Source organism: Frankliniella occidentalis, unplaced genomic scaffold (genome assembly GCF_000697945.3).
Source record: "Frankliniella occidentalis isolate FOCC.00 unplaced genomic scaffold, Focc_3.1 Scaffold6, whole genome shotgun sequence".
Classification (NCBI taxonomy): domain Eukaryota; kingdom Metazoa; phylum Arthropoda; class Insecta; order Thysanoptera; family Thripidae; genus Frankliniella; species Frankliniella occidentalis.
This window is the reverse complement of record NW_026267136.1, coordinates 4142725-4160188: the sequence shown is the minus strand read 5'-3', so window position 1 is coordinate 4160188 and position 17464 is coordinate 4142725. Positions and strand designations below refer to the sequence as shown.

The 17464-nt window shown below is 52.1% G+C and overlaps 4 protein-coding genes across 4 annotated transcripts in view; 3 read left to right on the top strand and 1 right to left on the bottom strand.

Annotated features, from left to right (window-relative positions):
- The first annotated feature begins 8938 nt into the window (after positions 1 to 8938).
- Positions 8939 to 11192, top strand: LOC113217962 (uncharacterized). The gene is made up of 6 exons (XM_026438073.2): positions 8939 to 9201; positions 9273 to 9484; positions 9592 to 10096; positions 10180 to 10603; positions 10691 to 10982; positions 11058 to 11192. The coding sequence occupies exons 1-6, from the start codon at positions 8939 to 8941 to the stop codon at positions 11180 to 11182; spliced, it is 1821 nt and encodes a 606-aa protein (XP_026293858.2). The 3' UTR covers positions 11183 to 11192.
- A 1406-nt stretch (positions 11193 to 12598) lies between these two features.
- On the top strand, positions 12599 to 13732 carry LOC113217957 (60S ribosome subunit biogenesis protein NIP7 homolog). The gene is made up of 4 exons (XM_026438067.2): positions 12599 to 12784; positions 13030 to 13255; positions 13347 to 13487; positions 13562 to 13732. Exons 1-4 carry the CDS (start codon positions 12729 to 12731, stop codon positions 13679 to 13681), a joined length of 543 nt encoding a protein of 180 aa, XP_026293852.1. The 5' UTR covers positions 12599 to 12728; the 3' UTR covers positions 13682 to 13732.
- A 56-nt stretch (positions 13733 to 13788) lies between these two features.
- Positions 13789 to 15255, bottom strand: LOC113217956 (NADH dehydrogenase [ubiquinone] 1 beta subcomplex subunit 5, mitochondrial). Its single transcript, XM_026438065.2, has 4 exons — positions 15075 to 15255; positions 14496 to 14707; positions 14111 to 14214; positions 13789 to 14037 (listed from the first exon to the last, which is right to left on the bottom strand). The coding sequence occupies exons 1-4, from the start codon at positions 15169 to 15171 to the stop codon at positions 13893 to 13895; spliced, it is 558 nt and encodes a 185-aa protein (XP_026293850.1). The 5' UTR covers positions 15172 to 15255; the 3' UTR covers positions 13789 to 13892.
- Positions 15256 to 15511: 256 nt separating this feature from the next.
- LOC113217952 (putative sodium-coupled neutral amino acid transporter 11) overlaps positions 15512 to 17464 on the top strand; it is an 8198-nt gene continuing 6245 nt past the window's right edge. Inside the window, exon 1 of the mRNA XM_026438062.2 lies at positions 15512 to 15734. Within this exon, the coding sequence (XP_026293847.1) occupies positions 15675 to 15734 (60 nt within the window). The 5' untranslated portion in view covers positions 15512 to 15674. The remainder of the gene's footprint in view (positions 15735 to 17464) is intronic.

The window sequence follows — 17464 nt, the reverse complement described above, 5'->3', positions numbered from 1 at the left end:
GGGGGGGGGGGCCTGTCTGGGCCGAGCAGCTTACGTACTTAGTATTGCGGGTACTTGTACTTTGGCTACAGCAGGTCGTTGTGCGCGCTCTTGCCGGCTGCTCCGTAGTTCAGTGAAACAGACCGTCGGTTTGAACGTTTGAACCTATTGCTGGGGTAAATAAGTTGGCGTGCCCGCCACACTACGTACGAAATACTGTAGATGTCAGAGCTGCTTTTGCACACATCGCGAGCAATGAGAGAGGACACTTGCCACTGGAGGGGGGGGGGGGTGCTCAGGAACCAGGCCGGTGAACGAACGGGCAGTGAACACGTGAACGAACGGCTTCTTTCGGACACCTTTCCCTTCACCGCGGCCTGCATCACGCCTTATGCAGAGCAGGCTATGAACGAGCAGTCGTCTGAAGCAGGAGATCGTTCAAGAGGGGTCTTCTGAATCAAACGGCAGGAAAACGCTCCGGCACGGGACGGGAATCGTTGCTCGCGGTGTGGACGGAGTGTAGATGTGGATGAGAGCAGGGCGGCGGGAAGAGAAAGGAGAGGGGGCGCCGGCGGGCGCCGGGGGGTCGCCAGCCAGGGCGGGGCCAGCCGGGGCCAGCCGGGGGCCGGCGACGGCGCGGCGGGCCAGGGCAATGAAGCGCGCACACCCGCGCGTATGCGTGCTGTGTAAGTATTGGCCCCGCCCACGCATTCTCTCTCTCTCTCTCTCTCTCTCTCTCTCTCTCTCTCTCTCCCTCTCTCCCTCTCTCGTGCAAGGCCGAGGGGCTGTAATCCTGTCCCGCTGTGTGCGTGACGTCCCCCAGGTGCGCCTGCGTGCGCGTGCGCGCGCTCCCGTCCTTTAAAACTCCGATAATTAATCCCCGGGTCGCTCCGGCAGAGCTCCGCCGTGAGCGTCCACCAGCGCGGAGCTCTGCGCTGCGGCGCCAAGCCTCCCGGCGAGCCTCCCTCGCTGCTTGTTACCAAACCCCAGGGGGCACGCGGCCGGAGGGTGGACGCGCTGCCCGCGCGCCCGCGGCACGCCTCTGGGCACGCCTCGTGACACGCCACTCTGCCCCGCGCACGCCCGCGCGCACCGCGACACTTTGGCTTGCGGCCAGGCCGCGGGCTGGCGAGGGTCAGGCCCAACACCAGCTACACGTGGATTTATATTTTTCGCAAATTAACCTTCGCGTTCGCGACAAAAGAGATTTTTCCGCTACTAAGCGGGACGCCGCTCGCAGGTGTCGTGAGCGAAATTTTTTCGGGAAACAGGGAGGATAAATATTGCTGGTTTCAAACTTTTCGGGGACGGTGACGAATGGAGGCAGTGTGGGGAGTTTTGTCGCCGGAATAAAACGAACAAAAGAAGACAACTTTGCCACGGAACCAGGTAAGAGTTTCGTCTGCATGCCCTTGAGGAATCTGTTCTGTCCGCTCTTCCGGCGAGATGAAATATCACGCCTCACTCCCGGACTCCCATTACGTTGTAAAACTGCTTTTGCCAGGCATCACGCCACATCGCTGCAGGCGCCTGGGACAAATCGGATCGTAACTGCATTCAGGGACCAAGGGGGGCGTCGCTTGCGGTGAAAGGCTTGCGAATGAGAGAAACACGGATGCGAGGGTGAGAGAGCAAGGGAAACCCAACGGAACACGGGCCAGCGAGCTAGGGGAGGGGAGATGGGGCGTTACCGAGATAAGTGGCTATATCAAAGATTAATTCGGAATCATAGGTCTCATCTCGTCCCATCCTTCCCCTCCAGCGCAGCGCCCCGACCACGCTCCTCTTTTCGCCCTCTTTCGCCTGCCTTTCTGATCTTTATTTATCCGATGCGCCGTACCGTATTTCGGCTTTCAGTGCCTCTTGTATTCCCCTTAATTTTCTATTCTTCCTTTTGCTGCCTCTCCGTTCCCTGTTCCCCTCCTTCCTCCCCCTCTCCTCGGTGGCTACCTCTCGCTAACATATCCTTACACGCACGCCCACTCTCTTCCATCCTTTTCTCCTCACTAGATACAACCTCTCCCTCTCTCTCTCTCTCTCTCTCTCTCTCTCTCTCTCTCTCTCTCTCTTCTCTCTCCCTCTCTCTTGTTCGCTCTCTTCTCCTCCCCTCACGCCCCTCCCCCGCGCGTCCAGTATTTCGAAAAGAGATATAACTCAATTCTTCGGTCGTGTTCCTCCCCCTCCCGCCCGCTCCTCGCCTGCCGCTCTCGCCGCCCCTCGGTCCCCGCCTGCCCCGCCCGACTCACCCCAACCCTCGCTCCTTTTGTCCCTCCTCTCTATGCCTGCCTCCCCCACTACAGCGCGCCACACAGTGCCACCCTGACTGCAAAGTTTTCACATTTGATTGCGACACCAGGCCATCACATCACCCTGTTAGAGGGGGGAGGACTATATACGCCACTATACAGAGAGGGGGAGTAAGGGAAAGGGTTAGTTTTATGCCGAGGCTAATTGCGAAAACTATTTGAATTTGTCAAAAGTCTAGAAGCGAGGCCCTCTGTTCAGCATTTGCGAATTTGTCCCAAAATTCTGTTCAACCGGAATCGGGCCTCTTTCATCGACACATTGTCGCGAAGTCGAATTTTGGCTCACGCTCTTAAGATCTATTCTGCGTGCCCAACGACGTGCGCCGATGGAAATTCGTGAGAGCGGTTTGAAAATTTGCCGGAAAAATAAAAAAATTGCACTTCATTTTCTTTCTTTAATGCGGCTCCGCTCAGCCCGGTTGGCGCAGGCCGCCACCGCGGCAGAGACGCGGGGGAGAGGCGGGAGAGGAGTGATGCGGGAACAGAGCCGGGCCGTGTCGAGCCGGGCCGCGCCGAACCGCCGCGCCGCCGCTGGGCTGGCACCCGACTCACTTGCAGAACTGACGGGCTGCGCAACTTCTCTCCGCGTACTGGCACGGCAATCGCGAGGCCGTGAAGAGCATTGCGACGGGGTCACATCATGCCTTTGAGACGGTTGGGATGGGAAGTATTTGTACTCTCCTTCTCCCTGGCGAGCAGGTCCCTGCGTAACGACACGGGGCTTGTACGGTGTGGCTGATCAACCTCGCGCACCAGGTGGCTGACTCGCGCCGCGCACTTTCGCAGTTATACTGTACCGCATGCACGCGTGCGGGCAGGTTGCCTAGTCGCATTAGGAGCCGTAGGCAGCGCGAACATAGACAAACCCGCCCGCTACCGTGCATGCGGTACAGTATAGCTACGAAAGTGCGCGGCGTGAATCAGCCACCTGGTATAACGACAGAAGTGTGCGGGGCGCGGGGCTAGCCAGCCACCTGACACATACACAGGACAGCGGGGCCAAACGCGGCGTACAATATCTTAGGTAACCTTTATAGTTGTTCTGTACCGCATGCAGGCGTGTGGGCGCGTTGCGCACTCGCAAGGGGCCATGGAATATGTGGGCCACTACACCGATCCGCTAAAGGGCTCATCGGTAATCGGATCGCTCAGCCAATCAATTTATTGGCTTCGGGGCGACGGGGACTTGGCATGGCTGGCATGGCTTGCTAAGTCCTGTAAGGAGGCGTGGATCGTCGACGGACCCCTGAGGGGGTCACCCCTTCGGTCTCGGCGCAGCTCGCGCAGCTGGGGAACTAATAAAAGTAAGGACCCAAACCGTGATTAACGGCCCGAGGCCGACTTGCTTGGAAAGCCATAATTTTCGGCCCTATAAACGAGCGCACGCACTTCCGGCACTCGTCGCTCTCTAGACGGAGCAGGCCCACGTAGGGGCGGGGCCAGGCGGGGCGGAAGGAGAACGCGCGAGCGAGATGTAGAGCAATCACCGGATATTATTTGGAAACTGGATGCAATTGCTGAATAGCATGGGTAGAAGTAAGTAAGCACTTCTTAAATAAGTTGTGCTTCTCAAATAGTTTTTAAATGATTACCTGTCTGGGATACACCACCACACAACACGATCTTGCCGTTTTCCAGGAGGTTACAGCCACACGCGAATACAGGTGCAGGGTGCAGGGTGGTCAGTTGTGGCTAGCCTGACCAACCACAACAGCAATAATCCAACGCGATGCGCCATTTCTAGTCACCATGGGACTCTTTTGCCCGCGTGATTTGATTTGCCGACTAAATTATCTTTCGTGTCCACCATCTTACCAGGTGGCTGATTCACGCCGCGCACTTTCGTTGTTATACTGTACCGCATGCACGCGTGCGGGCGGGTTTGCCTAGGCTCGCAACGCACGGCTCCTTATGGCCCCGTGCGGGTAGCAGGCAACCCGCCCGCACTTGAGAATACGGTACAGTAAACTACGAAAGTGCGCAGCGTGAATCAGCCACCTGGTATGTTCTGCCGTCCTAGCTCCCCCGCGATTCAGTTTTCCACCCCGTTTCTCGCCCCTATCTCTCACATTCACATCTCGACTTTTCTCAAGATCCTGGCGGGGCTGTAACCTTTACACTGGCGTACATCTCTGAATTAAAACTTCCTTTTCTTGCTGCCGCCCGCCTTTCTTCGGTGGAATGGTCACCATTTTCCTCTTTACACTATCGCCCTACGAAGTCGAAGGATGAGCTCTCTACGACGGCCATGTTTCGTAAAGCCGGAGTCCATCCCAGGGTGAGCAAATTCACAACTCTCCTCAAGGGGTTTGACAGTGTTTCGGCTATGGTGGGTAGCGATTCGGACGAAAGTCCGACAAAGGAAGCGCCCTGGAGTGGGGAAGCAGCTGCCCGAAACCCAATACCCTTGCCGAAAGGGAGGCCCTGCTGCGTGCGCTCTGACAACCAGCCTCTGTCGTATCCGAGGAAGACGCAGTGACACAGCCGCGCGCAAGGGCCCAAAAAGAACTACCTGTGACGTCGGCGCCGTTCGTCACGATCGCTTTCCTACGCATTATCCCCCCTCTAAGATTTCGACCGCGAATACCACCACTGCCGCCATAAAGAACTCTCCACACCAAAAACTGAATCGAAATATCGCTGTGTGTTGAGCTAGCTAGTGGGTAGGTACGCCGGAGGTGGCTACCATCTGTGACCCAGCCTAGAATGATATAGGACCGCGATTAAAAAGCGCGGAAGCAAGCCCCCCGACTGGGCAGTATGCCGCCGCTCTCATCATGGCGTTGATCCTTTCCAAGGTGTAGATAAACCGAGGCACCGCCAGCGCTTCGAGCACCCTCAACTTTGACAGACTCCTCTTACTCCTCTCACGATTCGCTCTGGGACCAGCCGTTGCATCTCCCCGCGGGTAAATCGTAAAGTGACGCGGTCCCGTTTGGAAGCCCTGATCTCCCCGGCGCACGACGGCCGGCGGCAGCGGCGGCGGCATGACGCGGCTCGACTTGGCAACGCTGTCCGGGGGCGAGGCGAGGGGGTGAGGAAGGCAACTGCCGCACCGCACCGCGCCTCCCTCACCAACCACGTCCCTCCCGCCGGCCCGCCCTCGACCAACGCAGCGCGGCGCCGCGCGGGGGACCCGGGCTCCGCTCTGCTCGTTGGCTGAGCCGTGGTTCCCCGACCGGCCGCGCAGCAGCGCTGCCCGACGCGCAGCGCGCAGTCCTCGCGACCGCCATGACACCACAGGCCGGGCGTTCAAAGAGCCATGTTCAAAACGGGCGTTCCGGCGGTCGTAGAGGGGTGGACGGGGCGTCAGAGGAAAGCTGACAGTTTCGCCGTCAGAATGACACCCGACTCTCCGCACGGGAGGCACGGGGAGAGGCGCGAGAGAGGTAAAATGGATGGCCCCTGGAGTGCAGAACACCGACGGACTGCTATACTGAAAATCTATTTTTCTCAGAATGTTGAACCGGAGCCCAGTCGGAGACGTCCGTTTCCGACTGACGACATACTGAGGAAGCTGAAAATGCAAGTCTTATCCTTCTAAGAGAACAATTTTCAAAATTCTGGCACGGCATCATATTGTGAACAGTGTACAAAATTGAGGTTTAATTGCTAATTTAGAGAATCGGGGACCACTTAAGGCTGTTACTTGAGGGGGAATCTAGTTTCTTTTCAAAGCTAGTGGCCATTCTGTGATTCAGTCAGGGAAGAAAGATGTCGTCTAGGAAAGCCGAAGCGGGTTTTCAGCTCTAACCACGTAGGCTTCGCGTCTCATTCACCGGGATCAGCGGACGAGGTACCCCTCTTCTTCTCCACCTCGCTGGTAAATTTTAAGCGCTTGATATCCTAGTGGATTGACCATTCACCGTCAATATTTATCAATTTCATTTCATACCGAATTAATGCTCTCTAACAATTCTCTGTGCCACGGCGAGTTCGGAAATATTGAGCAAGAAGCGCATGCGTGTTACTTCAGCGATTGTAGTATTGCACATGGCTATGACCGGAAGAAAGTAGAAGTAGATCTGGATCGGTGGGAGGCGATAAGGAGAGGGTGGGAGGGGAAGTGCAGTATGGTGCGAGGAGAGGAGGAGGAGGAGGAGGAGGAGGAGGAGGAGGGGCAGAAGGAGGAGGAGGAGGAGGAGGAATGAGGGGGAGACGGGTGAAGGGGAGGACGAAGAGGGAGAGGAGGAGGGGGGAGGAAGAGGAGGAGGGGGAGATGGGTGAAGGGGAGAACGAAGAGGGAGGCGAGGAGGATGGGAGGGACAGGAGAGGAGGGGAGAAAGAGGATGAGGAGGAGGAGGAGGAGGAGGAAGGAGGGGGAGGCGGGTAAAGGGGAGGACGAAGAGGGAGAGGAGGAGGGGGGAGAGGAGGATGAGAGGGACGCGCAAGAGGGGGAGGAGGGGAGAAAGAGGAGACGTGGGGTGGACGAGCGGAGAGGAAGGGAGGAAGACGGTGGGTGGGACCAGGAGGAAGGCGGGCCCGCGCCAGCCAATGGCGCTCGTAGAGGCAGCAGCCTGGGTGCCGCCTCCCGCTCGCCGCCCGGCCTTGTCTGACTCGCTCAGCTCACTGCTCGGCAGAGAAACTACTCCATTAAGGATTGGTCGTGAATTAGATTTATTCTCACAGTAGGGGTGGTGGCTGTGGGGCCGACGATCCTTGAAGCCGAGCTAGGAGGAGGCTGGGTCCGGAGCTGTTCTAGAGACTGTTTGCGACTTGCGGCTGGTGGAGGAGAAACAGGAGGGGGCAGCAAATGGAAGGTAAGGTCCCCCCATCGCCCCTTTCACGTCCCAGGTGTTTCAGAGGGGACACCGCCGTGTTGCGTGTTTGCTGACTCTCTTTGCCCGTAACGAGCCCGTAAGGCGCCACAGCCCCTGCGACTCTCTAGCGAGGACGCAATCCTGCCGCTTTTGCCGTGCCGTTCTGAAATACCCACGGTACGTCCCGGCGTCCAATGAATCGGGCGCGGCCTGCCTCGGCGTTTACTGACGCTGTCTAAACATTCGTATGGGTTCGGTACGATACGGGGGCCATCATCTTCTTTTCTTGGCGGCCCATAACGATCACTCGACTCTGGCCAGGAATGGGATGGCGTGGGTAATGACTATGTACAATACGAAGCAGGAGCGACCATTTTTTAAATAAATAGATGACCGGGGAAAATACAGGGTGACTGTTTTGAATCGCGTGCCTTTGATTTCTGGTTAGGCTGTACCGCATGCAGGCGTGCGGACGGGCTTGCCTACCGACTCGCCCCACGGCGTCTTCTGGCTCCGTGCCATGCGAGTATGCGACCCGCCCGCAAGTCTGCATGCGGTACAGCCTAACCAGAAATCAAAGGCGCGGACTGGAACACGTATACCCTGCAGTATACTTGAGAGCGACCATTACAAAAGGAAAGAAAGGCCGCGTCGCCGCGTGCACGAGCCCGCGCGCCGCACTGCGGCGGTGCGAGACTGATGCCCCGCAAAGGCCTTGGGCGTTTCGTCACACGGTGTGCGTGACACGAGAGTGCTCCGCCGTCCCGCGTGGTCCCGCGCCGCTACCTCGCGGTCTCGCGCAAGGCTAGCGATCGTCCACGGCCCGCTCGGGGTACGCGGCCCGGCCTGGCTCAGCTTACTCGGGCCGAGGTACGTCGGCGCGGAGGTGAGCCAGCGGCACAGCAGCGCCAGCAGAGCAGTCAGCGAGGCGAGGCGGCCGAGGCCGACAGCCGACGGGCGTGTTTCTCAGACCCACAATCAGTGTTGTTAGACGTACGACCTTGGTCATACTTGTACGACCTTTTCGCCTCTTGTACGACCCAAAATTCGGTAAGAAGGTCGTACGAAAAAGTACGACCTTTTCAATAAAAGTACGACCTTTACACAAAATACCGCAAATATCTCGAAATGGCCTCAAATGTATGGCGTTTTTCAACTTGGAGGTTGGCAGTGCCGGCTTATCTCCCCCACCCCACTACCACTCCGTCCCGTCCTGCGTTTCACGAAGTTAACGTTTGTGCTGATAGAGGCCGCTGTTACTGTGAAAGTGATTGCAATTGAAATTCGTTTACGCGTTCAATTTAAAACGCTAGGTGAGTGTCCAGTGAGTGTTCACCTGTCTGATTAAATAAAAGTTATTATGGGTAAGGACGACGGCATCAACTTAATGTTTAACGGCTGTAAGAAGAGTTCGGGTGGGGTTATGTGTCCGTTGTTCAAGTCGTCGTCCTTTAGCTATGACTTGTTTTCAATATTAATTTTCCTATTAGGATGGGGGAGACAAGCGACGAGGAAAATGACGGTGATCAAACGCCTCCTCGCAATGCCAAAAAGGCGAAAACAACTCACAGGCCGCAAAACTTTAGGCCAGCATGGAAAACTAATACCAAGAAGTTTGGCCCAAACGTAGGTCTATGGTTGGCACCACACGAAACAAAGACTATGGCAAGGTGCAGATGGTGCAACAGCAGCTTCGTTGCAAACGTCACGTCCATCAAAAAGCACTTCGAAACGGACACTCATTCAGCTCAGGAAGCCGCAAGGAAATCTAACTCAACCATCACAAATTTTGTGAGGACCGGAGCAGATGCACAGCCCGATTTGAAGCACAAGAAGGCGGTCAGTCGAGCCGAAATATTGCTTGCGGGAAGTTTTGCGGCTCACAATATTCCAATGCTTTTTATGGACCACCTGACCCCTGTCCTCAAGTCAGCTTTTCCTGACTCAGCAATCTGTAAGGGTGTCGAGATGAAACGCCTCAAAACCACCCGAGTCATCACCAACGTCATCGCTGCAACACACAAGGAGGATTTGTCTGCGACCCTGAAAAATGTTAAATTTTCCGTGCTGACGGACGAGAGCACGCATTTCAATGTCAAAACAGCAGCGGTAGCTGTGCGTTTCCACGACAGGGCTGCTGGCCGTATTGTCACCAAGTGAGTAAGAAATGGTCAGGTTAATCAAATGCAATACAAAAAATTCTAACTTGCATATTTTTGTTTTGTAGATTTTGGGACCTATCAGACGTCTTTCCCAAGGGTGACTTCGAGGCTGCCCGTGAGGGCGCAAGTGCAGACCGCCTTTTTCAACTACTCATGAATGCATTTGAGAAATGGGACATCCCTACTGAGAATTTCATTGGGTTCGCTTCGGATGGTGCAAGTGTGATGCTGGGTGTTAATAGCTCCGTCATGACACGTCTGCAGGAGCGCTGCCCTGGTAAGTCGTGCTCTAGGTGCACTCGGACGAGGGGAAGGTCCGCATCGCGGACAGCAGCGGAGTGAAAACTTACCCCCCCCCCCTCTAATCTCGCTCTGTTTGCACAGGTATTGTTATAATGCGATGCATCTGCCACTCTTTGCATCTCGCGGCGAGGGAAGCGGTCAAAGTGTTGCCAAAAGGACTTGAGGATATGGCTCGCAACATCTACAGCTTCTTCAAGCACAGTTCCAAGCGGGTCGCCCAGTTCGCCGAGTTCCAGCTGTTCTTGGAAGTGGCCGAGCATAAAATGCTCAGTATGTCTGTGACAAGGTGGCTGTGCTTGCGGGAGAACGTGGACCGTATCCTTGAGCAATGGGATGCCCTGCGTCTATACTTGACACAGCACAGACTGGACGACAACACCCACGGCACGGAGATGCTCTTCGCGTGGCTTAATGACCCTATCATGAAGGCTTACTACTACTTCTTGGCATGGGTGCTCCCTAAGATAAGCACAATGAATGCCTACTTTCAGCATAATAAAGTAGTGGTTACTTCCCTCCATGAAAAGATGGCCGAGGGGTTTAAAGAACTTCTCCAAAGTTACATGAAACCTACCTATTTAGCCAGGTAAATAGAGGTAGTCTCGGTAGCCAGCCGCCTTGTTTTATTTCCAGCATTATCAGGATCTAATCATTTTTTATTCCTCACAGGACTCCACTGATCGAGCTAAACCCTACCCAGAGGGACATGTTCTCCCCCATTGCTAATCTTTATGTGGGCGTGCAAGTCGCTGAGCAGCTGAAACACAACGACATCACGGAAGAGAAGCGGGAGGCGTTCAGGATTCGCTGCAGGGACTACATGATCACGTTGTGCAACGGGATCAAGTCCAGATTCGACTTCGGGGATCCTCTTCTACTGGCCCTTCCTGTCCTCAAGCCAAAGATAGCAACAAATTTTCAGGCCCGCCCGTTCACCAACTCCATTGTGCCTTTCGCAAACCTGGTGCCCCGCGCAAAGCCATCCGACCCAAAGAAATTGCAAGAACTTGACGACCAGTGGAGGCGCCTACCCCTCGACGACGACGTCAAGGACCTTCTAGGGGAGGAGGAAATCGATGTGTTTTGGCACAAGGTAACGTCGGGTCGTCTTTCAGGGAGCAGGACAGAAGTTAAAATTGCCAATCATTTATTTAAAATAATTCCTTTCTCATTTGTTTAGGTGGGGCAGCTAACCGACTGTGAGGGTTCACCAAAATATGCCATACTGTCTGACTTTGCCATGGCTGTGTTAAGTTTGCCTCATTCGAATGCGGACGTTGAGAGAATTTTCAGCAAGGTCACTTTGACCAGGACTAAAATGAGGAACAGGCTCATTACTCCCACTGTAGAGGGCCTCTGCTTGGCATCTGAACATGTTAAGTCAACACCTCAGTGCTGCCAGTCGTTTGAACCGACAGATAAAATGTTCAACTGTATGACGTCTGAAACTTTATACGGCAGTAAAAAAGCTGGTACGAAATGCGTCTGAATTTGCGTTCGTTAACGTCTCGTTGCCATGTAAGTGCTCATTATGTAACCCTTTTTAGGTGACGCCACTGCAGAGCGCGAGGGAGCGCCCAACGGCCGCGAGGAGAGAGGAGAGGGAGAGGCTGACGACCCGCATCCGAATGATGACCACTATTGGGAAATAACTGAGACATTCTTTGACTGAAAACACTGAAACCCAGATAAAATTAATGATTCATGTTACTATGATTAAGAGGATACTTCTCTAGTCAAATAATTATATATTTTTTTACCGCAAACTATCTGAATTCCCTTCTTTGAACGGCGCACTCATTCCAATTCATTCAAATACACCGCCAGACTCATCTGGTCGTGGTACGCCGCCCGACTAGTAGATGGCAGCACAGAACAGTCCACGTTGGGCACCCATCAGACACAAAACAAAATTAATCACCAACTAAAACTGACTTGTTTGCTACAGAATAACACATTTTTATGTGTTTATAATAATTTTAGTGTATTTTGGGATTTTTCCTAAAAATACGACCTTTTTAGGTGTTGGTACGACCTTTTCCCGAGGTTGGTACGTCCTTCCACTCTCAGCCGTCTAACAACCCTGCCCACAATCGCACCGGGCCGTGACGAGCACAGCCAGCTCGGGCTTCGAGCTGCGTGCGCGGCGCGGTGCGGCACGCTGCGGCGCGGCGGCGGGGCCGCGACGCGGTGCAGCACGGCAACACGACACGCAACCGGCTCGGCTCGGCCCGGGATGGGCAGCGCACGTCGGCTCGGCTCGTATCGATTGAGATGGGGGTGGGGAGGGAGGGTGAGCACTGTGAGCTGCGCGGGGCGGCGCGGGCAGGGTGAGCGCGGTGAGCACAGCCGGTGGTGAGCAGCATGCCGGTGCTGGGTGTGGCAGGCCGGGCAGGATGGGAGGGTCCTGATCCCCTCACATAATTTATCGTCCGGAGGGGAGGGACAGTCAGCCCGCCCAGCGCGGCTCGGCGAGTAGGGCTGTCAAAGCAGCTGTGCGCCTTGAAGGAAGGGTGAGCGACAGGGAGGGCTGTACTGTGCTGTGTGTTCCTTCATTGAGGGTGCACGGGGTAAGGGCAAAACTGCGTCTCATCATTTTCAAGTCGACCTGTTCAAATAAAAGACAAATTTGGTTTCATTGTGTCCCTCATTTTTGCCCTTTCTAGGCGCATCGTACATGAAAGAAAAATAATAATTACATCATACATTTTTCTAAGTACTATTTCGTTGTGCGCTACTACCCTGCTCTAAACAATATCAGAGCTAGCAATAGATTAGAGGTAAACACATCTGTTCATGCGTAATTTCAAAGCTTCCCGCGCTTTCCAGCCGCGCAATTTCTCATAGTCACAGGCACTTTTGCCAGTAAAATAGTACAAAAACTTTAGAAACATTTCTTTGATTATTCAAACGATTTAGCCGACACGTGTATAATAAAAAGTGGTTTTCTAAACGTAAGTGTGTACAAATTTGATCAGACGAAAGTATTGATTTGAGTTCGAACACACTCGATCAAATCAGAAAACTAAATGTTGGTAAGAGTGTACACCTGCAAATAACCACATACAACGTGCAAATAACGTAGTTGCCTTATTTACCAATCGAAACGGACATCTGCAGACTGCATGTAAACAACTTTATCACACGTGTTCATCAAGTTAAAGTACCTTTTTCTGAAACATTTAGCTGTAGTATATATAATACACATCCATCTCACAATGAGAAAATTATCAGAAGAAAGAACAAAGCTTCTCTTTGAGAAGTTATCACTTTAGTAAGTCTAACTTTTTCCTCAAATATTAACTTAACCTCACATGCCGACAAGCGTTTCGTTATTATTCTATTTAATGTTTGCTATTTTTGTCTAAGTTCTACCAGGAATGTTTCGTTATGCGTATCATTTTCTATTTATATTGTAGTGCTTATGTTGCTTTCTAAGTGCATTCCGCAGTACTAAATACTGTCCTCCCGTTATTGCAACGATTGTGTATTAATATGTAGCTTCTCTTATCTTTGCAGTATTGGAGGAAATGTTAAAATGCTGATAGATAGGCCCGATGGCTTATATTGTTTTAGAGAAAAGAAAGAAAGAGTATACTATGTATCAGAAAAAATATTGTCGCTGGCTGAAAGTGTTTCTCCAGACAATATGATCAGCCTTGGGATATGCTTCGGAAAGTTCACCAAAAGTAACAAATTTCTACTTCACATCACAGCACTGACATATTTAGCCCCATATGCCCAAGTAAGTTACTTATTTTATTGTCCGGATCTGTTTTTAACTATTTACTGTTTAAACAGAGAACCAAATTATGCTAACATTTCAATACTTGCAGTTTAAAATATGGGTGAAACCATCGATGGAGCAGCAATTTTTGTATGGTCATCATGTTCTGAAGTCAGGTCTTGGAAGAATAACAGAAAATACTCCCAAATACCAAGGTGTTGTTGTTTTATCAATGGCAGATGTTCCTTTGGTGAGTTGACATATTCAACTTAGTAAATTGAAAGTGACTATAGACATCTTTAAATATTGTTTTTTTGCCCACAGGGATTTGGCAAAGCAGCAAAGTCTACAGCAGAGTGCAAACATGCAGATCCTCTAACAATTGTATGTTTCCATGAGGCTGATATAGGAGAATATGTACGCTCAGAAGAAACTCTACTTTAATTTTGACAATTTCCATTTATTAATAAAGTAATATTAAGATTCCTGTTAAAAGATGCCTATTAATTTATCCCCCTCAGTTCCACAGTTTTGAACAAAGAAACATTAACTATGAAACCAATTGACTATTTGTTTATTTGTACACAAAGCAAAGTATTAACACAGACTCCATTCCCAAACTTCATTCTACATTTGTAACAAAGATAACTGTCTATCAACGGCCTTGGTTGCCCAACTGTTCCGTTTCATACTTCTCCTTTTGCATGTCTTGTGCAGACCACTTATTGACAGGAAGGTAGTAGTATTTTTGGTAATCTCCCCTTGATTGGATTAGAGCTGTAATCTCTTTGTCGATCCTCCTGCAGAACAGAAAAGATTATAATTAAGCATGTGTGATGGCAGGTTATAGTTTAAAGACTTCTTCACAAATACCTGAACTCTGAAGCATCATACTCAGCCCATAGGATATGCATGTGTTTCTCATAGGCCTCCTGTTCTGATTCCATAAAGCTAGCAAAGAATCTGGTAATTGGATGCTGCAAAAGTGAAATTATGATAAGAAACTTAAAGTCTACATAGGACTCGAGTAATATTTAAGTAGCTTCCAAAAAAGAGATGGAAATATAACTACACAAGACTTTGCAGAAATTTAGATTTGATCATTCAATCAATGACAAATTACACGGTAAAGATGAGGAGTAGGAACACAACAAAATTATTGGCCTAAGGCCAATAGCTCAAAAAGAATGAACTCTTATTATGCTCGTGGCTGAGCTCCTCTTAACAGAGAAGTTCTCCACATAGATATCGTACTTACACGATGGTATTCATATTCTTTCGGTGTGTATCCTTCAGGAATTGGTGCAAGTTGGGCAGGACCAATAAAAACGTTGCAGTATGTAGAAATTAGACCCAGAGGAATCATACCAATCAAAACGTACATATGCACCATATCCTTGAACTTATTCCATTGCCAACGAGTGGGTTGAATTATGAATTTGTTGTGGTCACCACCCGACATTTGACGAACTGCAATAACAATTAATAAACAAGAGGTAAATCACGAAAAAAAAATCTTAATAATTTGAAACCAAAAACCAGAGCGAAATAAATATGTCTAAAAGTAAAATGACTGGAGAAAATAATTCTCATAGCAGGACCTCAACCTCAATCAGCTGATTTAGGTTGAGGTTAGAAGACATGCCCATCATTTGAGAGAAACATATAAGGTGCGATGTTTCCAATTGAATTCTTAATTCGACGTTTAGAAAGAGGGGCATAATGTCATATGTAAAACCCATGGTGTAAGACAAGTAAATTGAAGAGTGTGAAAAAGTATTATGAAGGATAGTGAGAGAAAATTTGATGTTGACATGTATACGAGTACAAAACTTACCTTGCTGGACATTTTTAAGAATGGCGCGGTTCAAAAGAATGTTCGACACTCCTTTTGTGCCGTGAATTGCACGGGAAAAAGTGCTCCAGACAACCATGTCTGCTTTGCTTTTACTTTGACCGTCGGCTCAAGCCAAGCCGTCGGGCGAAAATCTGACTCTACGTCACAGCCTCAGTTTTGTGACGATAGATGGCGCGAGTGGAGTCCTGGCGGCATTGATCTGTCGAACCTTTAAAGTTCTAGCCTTTAGGAACAGGATGCTTATGACTATTCCTGACTAACAAATAGAAAACGAAATTCTTGTTTGCAAATAAAAAATTAAGTAGAGATATGGTAGTTTCTATAAGAGCTCTATTTTTTTGCGCGGGAGGGAATCCAGAATGCTGTGCGCGGATAGGCCCTAGCAGCCGACGCGAAGCAAGGCGGGCAAGCCGAGACTTTGAAGGTAGTGACAGTAGACGTCCGGACTGCGCCAGGGAAGGATCTATGCGCTGCGCCGAAATATGACGCCTGTTACTTCTAGTTGTTTGTAGGGGGCCTTCGACTCGACAGGAAGGTTATTTTATTATCTTGAGCTGTCTGTCTCGACCAAGAGCCACAATGTCGGCGGCGAGCACGAACTCAAAGCTTGACGAAAAGAGCTACATTTTGGAGGGACAAGTAAGTCTGAATAGTTCAACAGGTAGTGTTTCATAGTTATTTCTAATCTAGTCAACGCTTTGGCCCATATTGGTCTTAGTGGGATTACAAAGTCTTTTTTCAAACTCTTGTAGGGAATGTTCTGTAATAATATTGCTATTTTTCATCGTAAGTAATACACCAAACGTTTTAAAGCGCCCATATGGAGCTTTAAAACAATTATATTTTTTGTTGGACGCGTTTTGCCATTGATTAGCCGTTTTTCTAAACAATCTTCGCACCAATTCCACAGGTGCGTCAATTTTTGCAAAGGCATGTCGCTATACAGCCCGATTCTTCTCCGTTTGCCCTCTGTATATAGTGTCGTGCCCGCCGCCTTTTTGGGACTTCGTATCTTATCTAACTCTCCGTGATACAAATGTAATGCTACGCTCGGCAGTACAATAAAGGGAGGCAACAATGCGGCGCTTTGATTGTCGTCCCGCACGCGCTCGGCAGGCTAGGCCGGACTAGAGAGAGACTGGGCCGGCGGGCCCGGGGCTTGATTATGTAAGAGATGCTGGGCAGGACTTCTCCTCAGGATACCGCCGGGCGGCCGGTGGATGGATGCACAATCAGTTCCAGCTGAATCCAGTTCGCGCCGGTTCGCTAAGCGCCCCTCTCGCTCGCTCGCAAGACCACCATCTCCTCCTCTCTCTCCCACCTCTATCACCAATGACCACACGATTAACATAACGCCATGGCGGCTTAAACTTCTCCCGCCGCTCGCGAGTCGGGTAGAGCTGCTCCACCCTTACGGCCCCCACCTGAGAACTCTGGCCCTGCCGCCCATATGGGCAGTCCTCCTGCCTTGTCCCCGCCCTCCCCCTGTCCGCCGCACAGTCCGCCACCTGCGGACACTTCCGCCCTTGCCGCCGCGTTCCTACCCGCCCCAAGGACACCAGCGGCCCGGCTGCGGCCACGTCCGATTCCTCTGATCCGGGCCGGGATGGGGGTGGGGGTCGTCGAGTCCACCGAGGGGATGCGGAGGAACTCTGTCCCCCAGTTCGCGGAATCTTCCGCTCGCCATTCCAGGCCGATTCCCAGCCACCTTCCAGCCATGCCTCTGGTGCTCTCGGGCCGCGCCGGCCGGGCTGCCAGCTGGCCTCCATTTGCCACCCCCTCCTCGACCTCCGGGCCGCGGGCCGCACCTGCACGTGACCCGCAGCGCAGTGCACGCCCCTCCTCCTGTGCTGCAGGCCGCGCAGCACAGCCCACCCCTCTCCCCCTCTCTGATGGCGTTGTCAACCGCCCGCTGAGTTATCGCGCCGAAAGGCGAGCGAGTACGAGCAGCAGGTGAGGCAGCTGGTCCTCCGAGTGGAGCCCCGCGGCCCCGTGCCCCTTGCACTACCGTGCAGGACCCTACCCCCCTTTTGTCCTTGTCCGGTCTGCTTGTATGACCATGGATGACACGTCTCTGTGGTCTCGCGCGCCGACGTGTTTTCGTCCATACGAGCCAAGCCGCAGCTGCTGCGCTCCACGCTCTCTTGTTGTTTTGCCTCTCTTGTAGCCGAGTCGGTTAGCTAACACGAAGCTAATTTGCACTGGGTGTAAGCCAGCTGGGGCTGCGGGGCGGGCTGGTTCGGCGCCGGAGAGCATCCGTATGGCCTGCGGCCTGTTGGAGCAAAATGTGGGGCTCAACAGTCTGGGGGGCGCAGCAGCGGGGACGGGGTGGTCGAGCCACCCCCAGCCGGGCCCCCCACAGCCCCTAC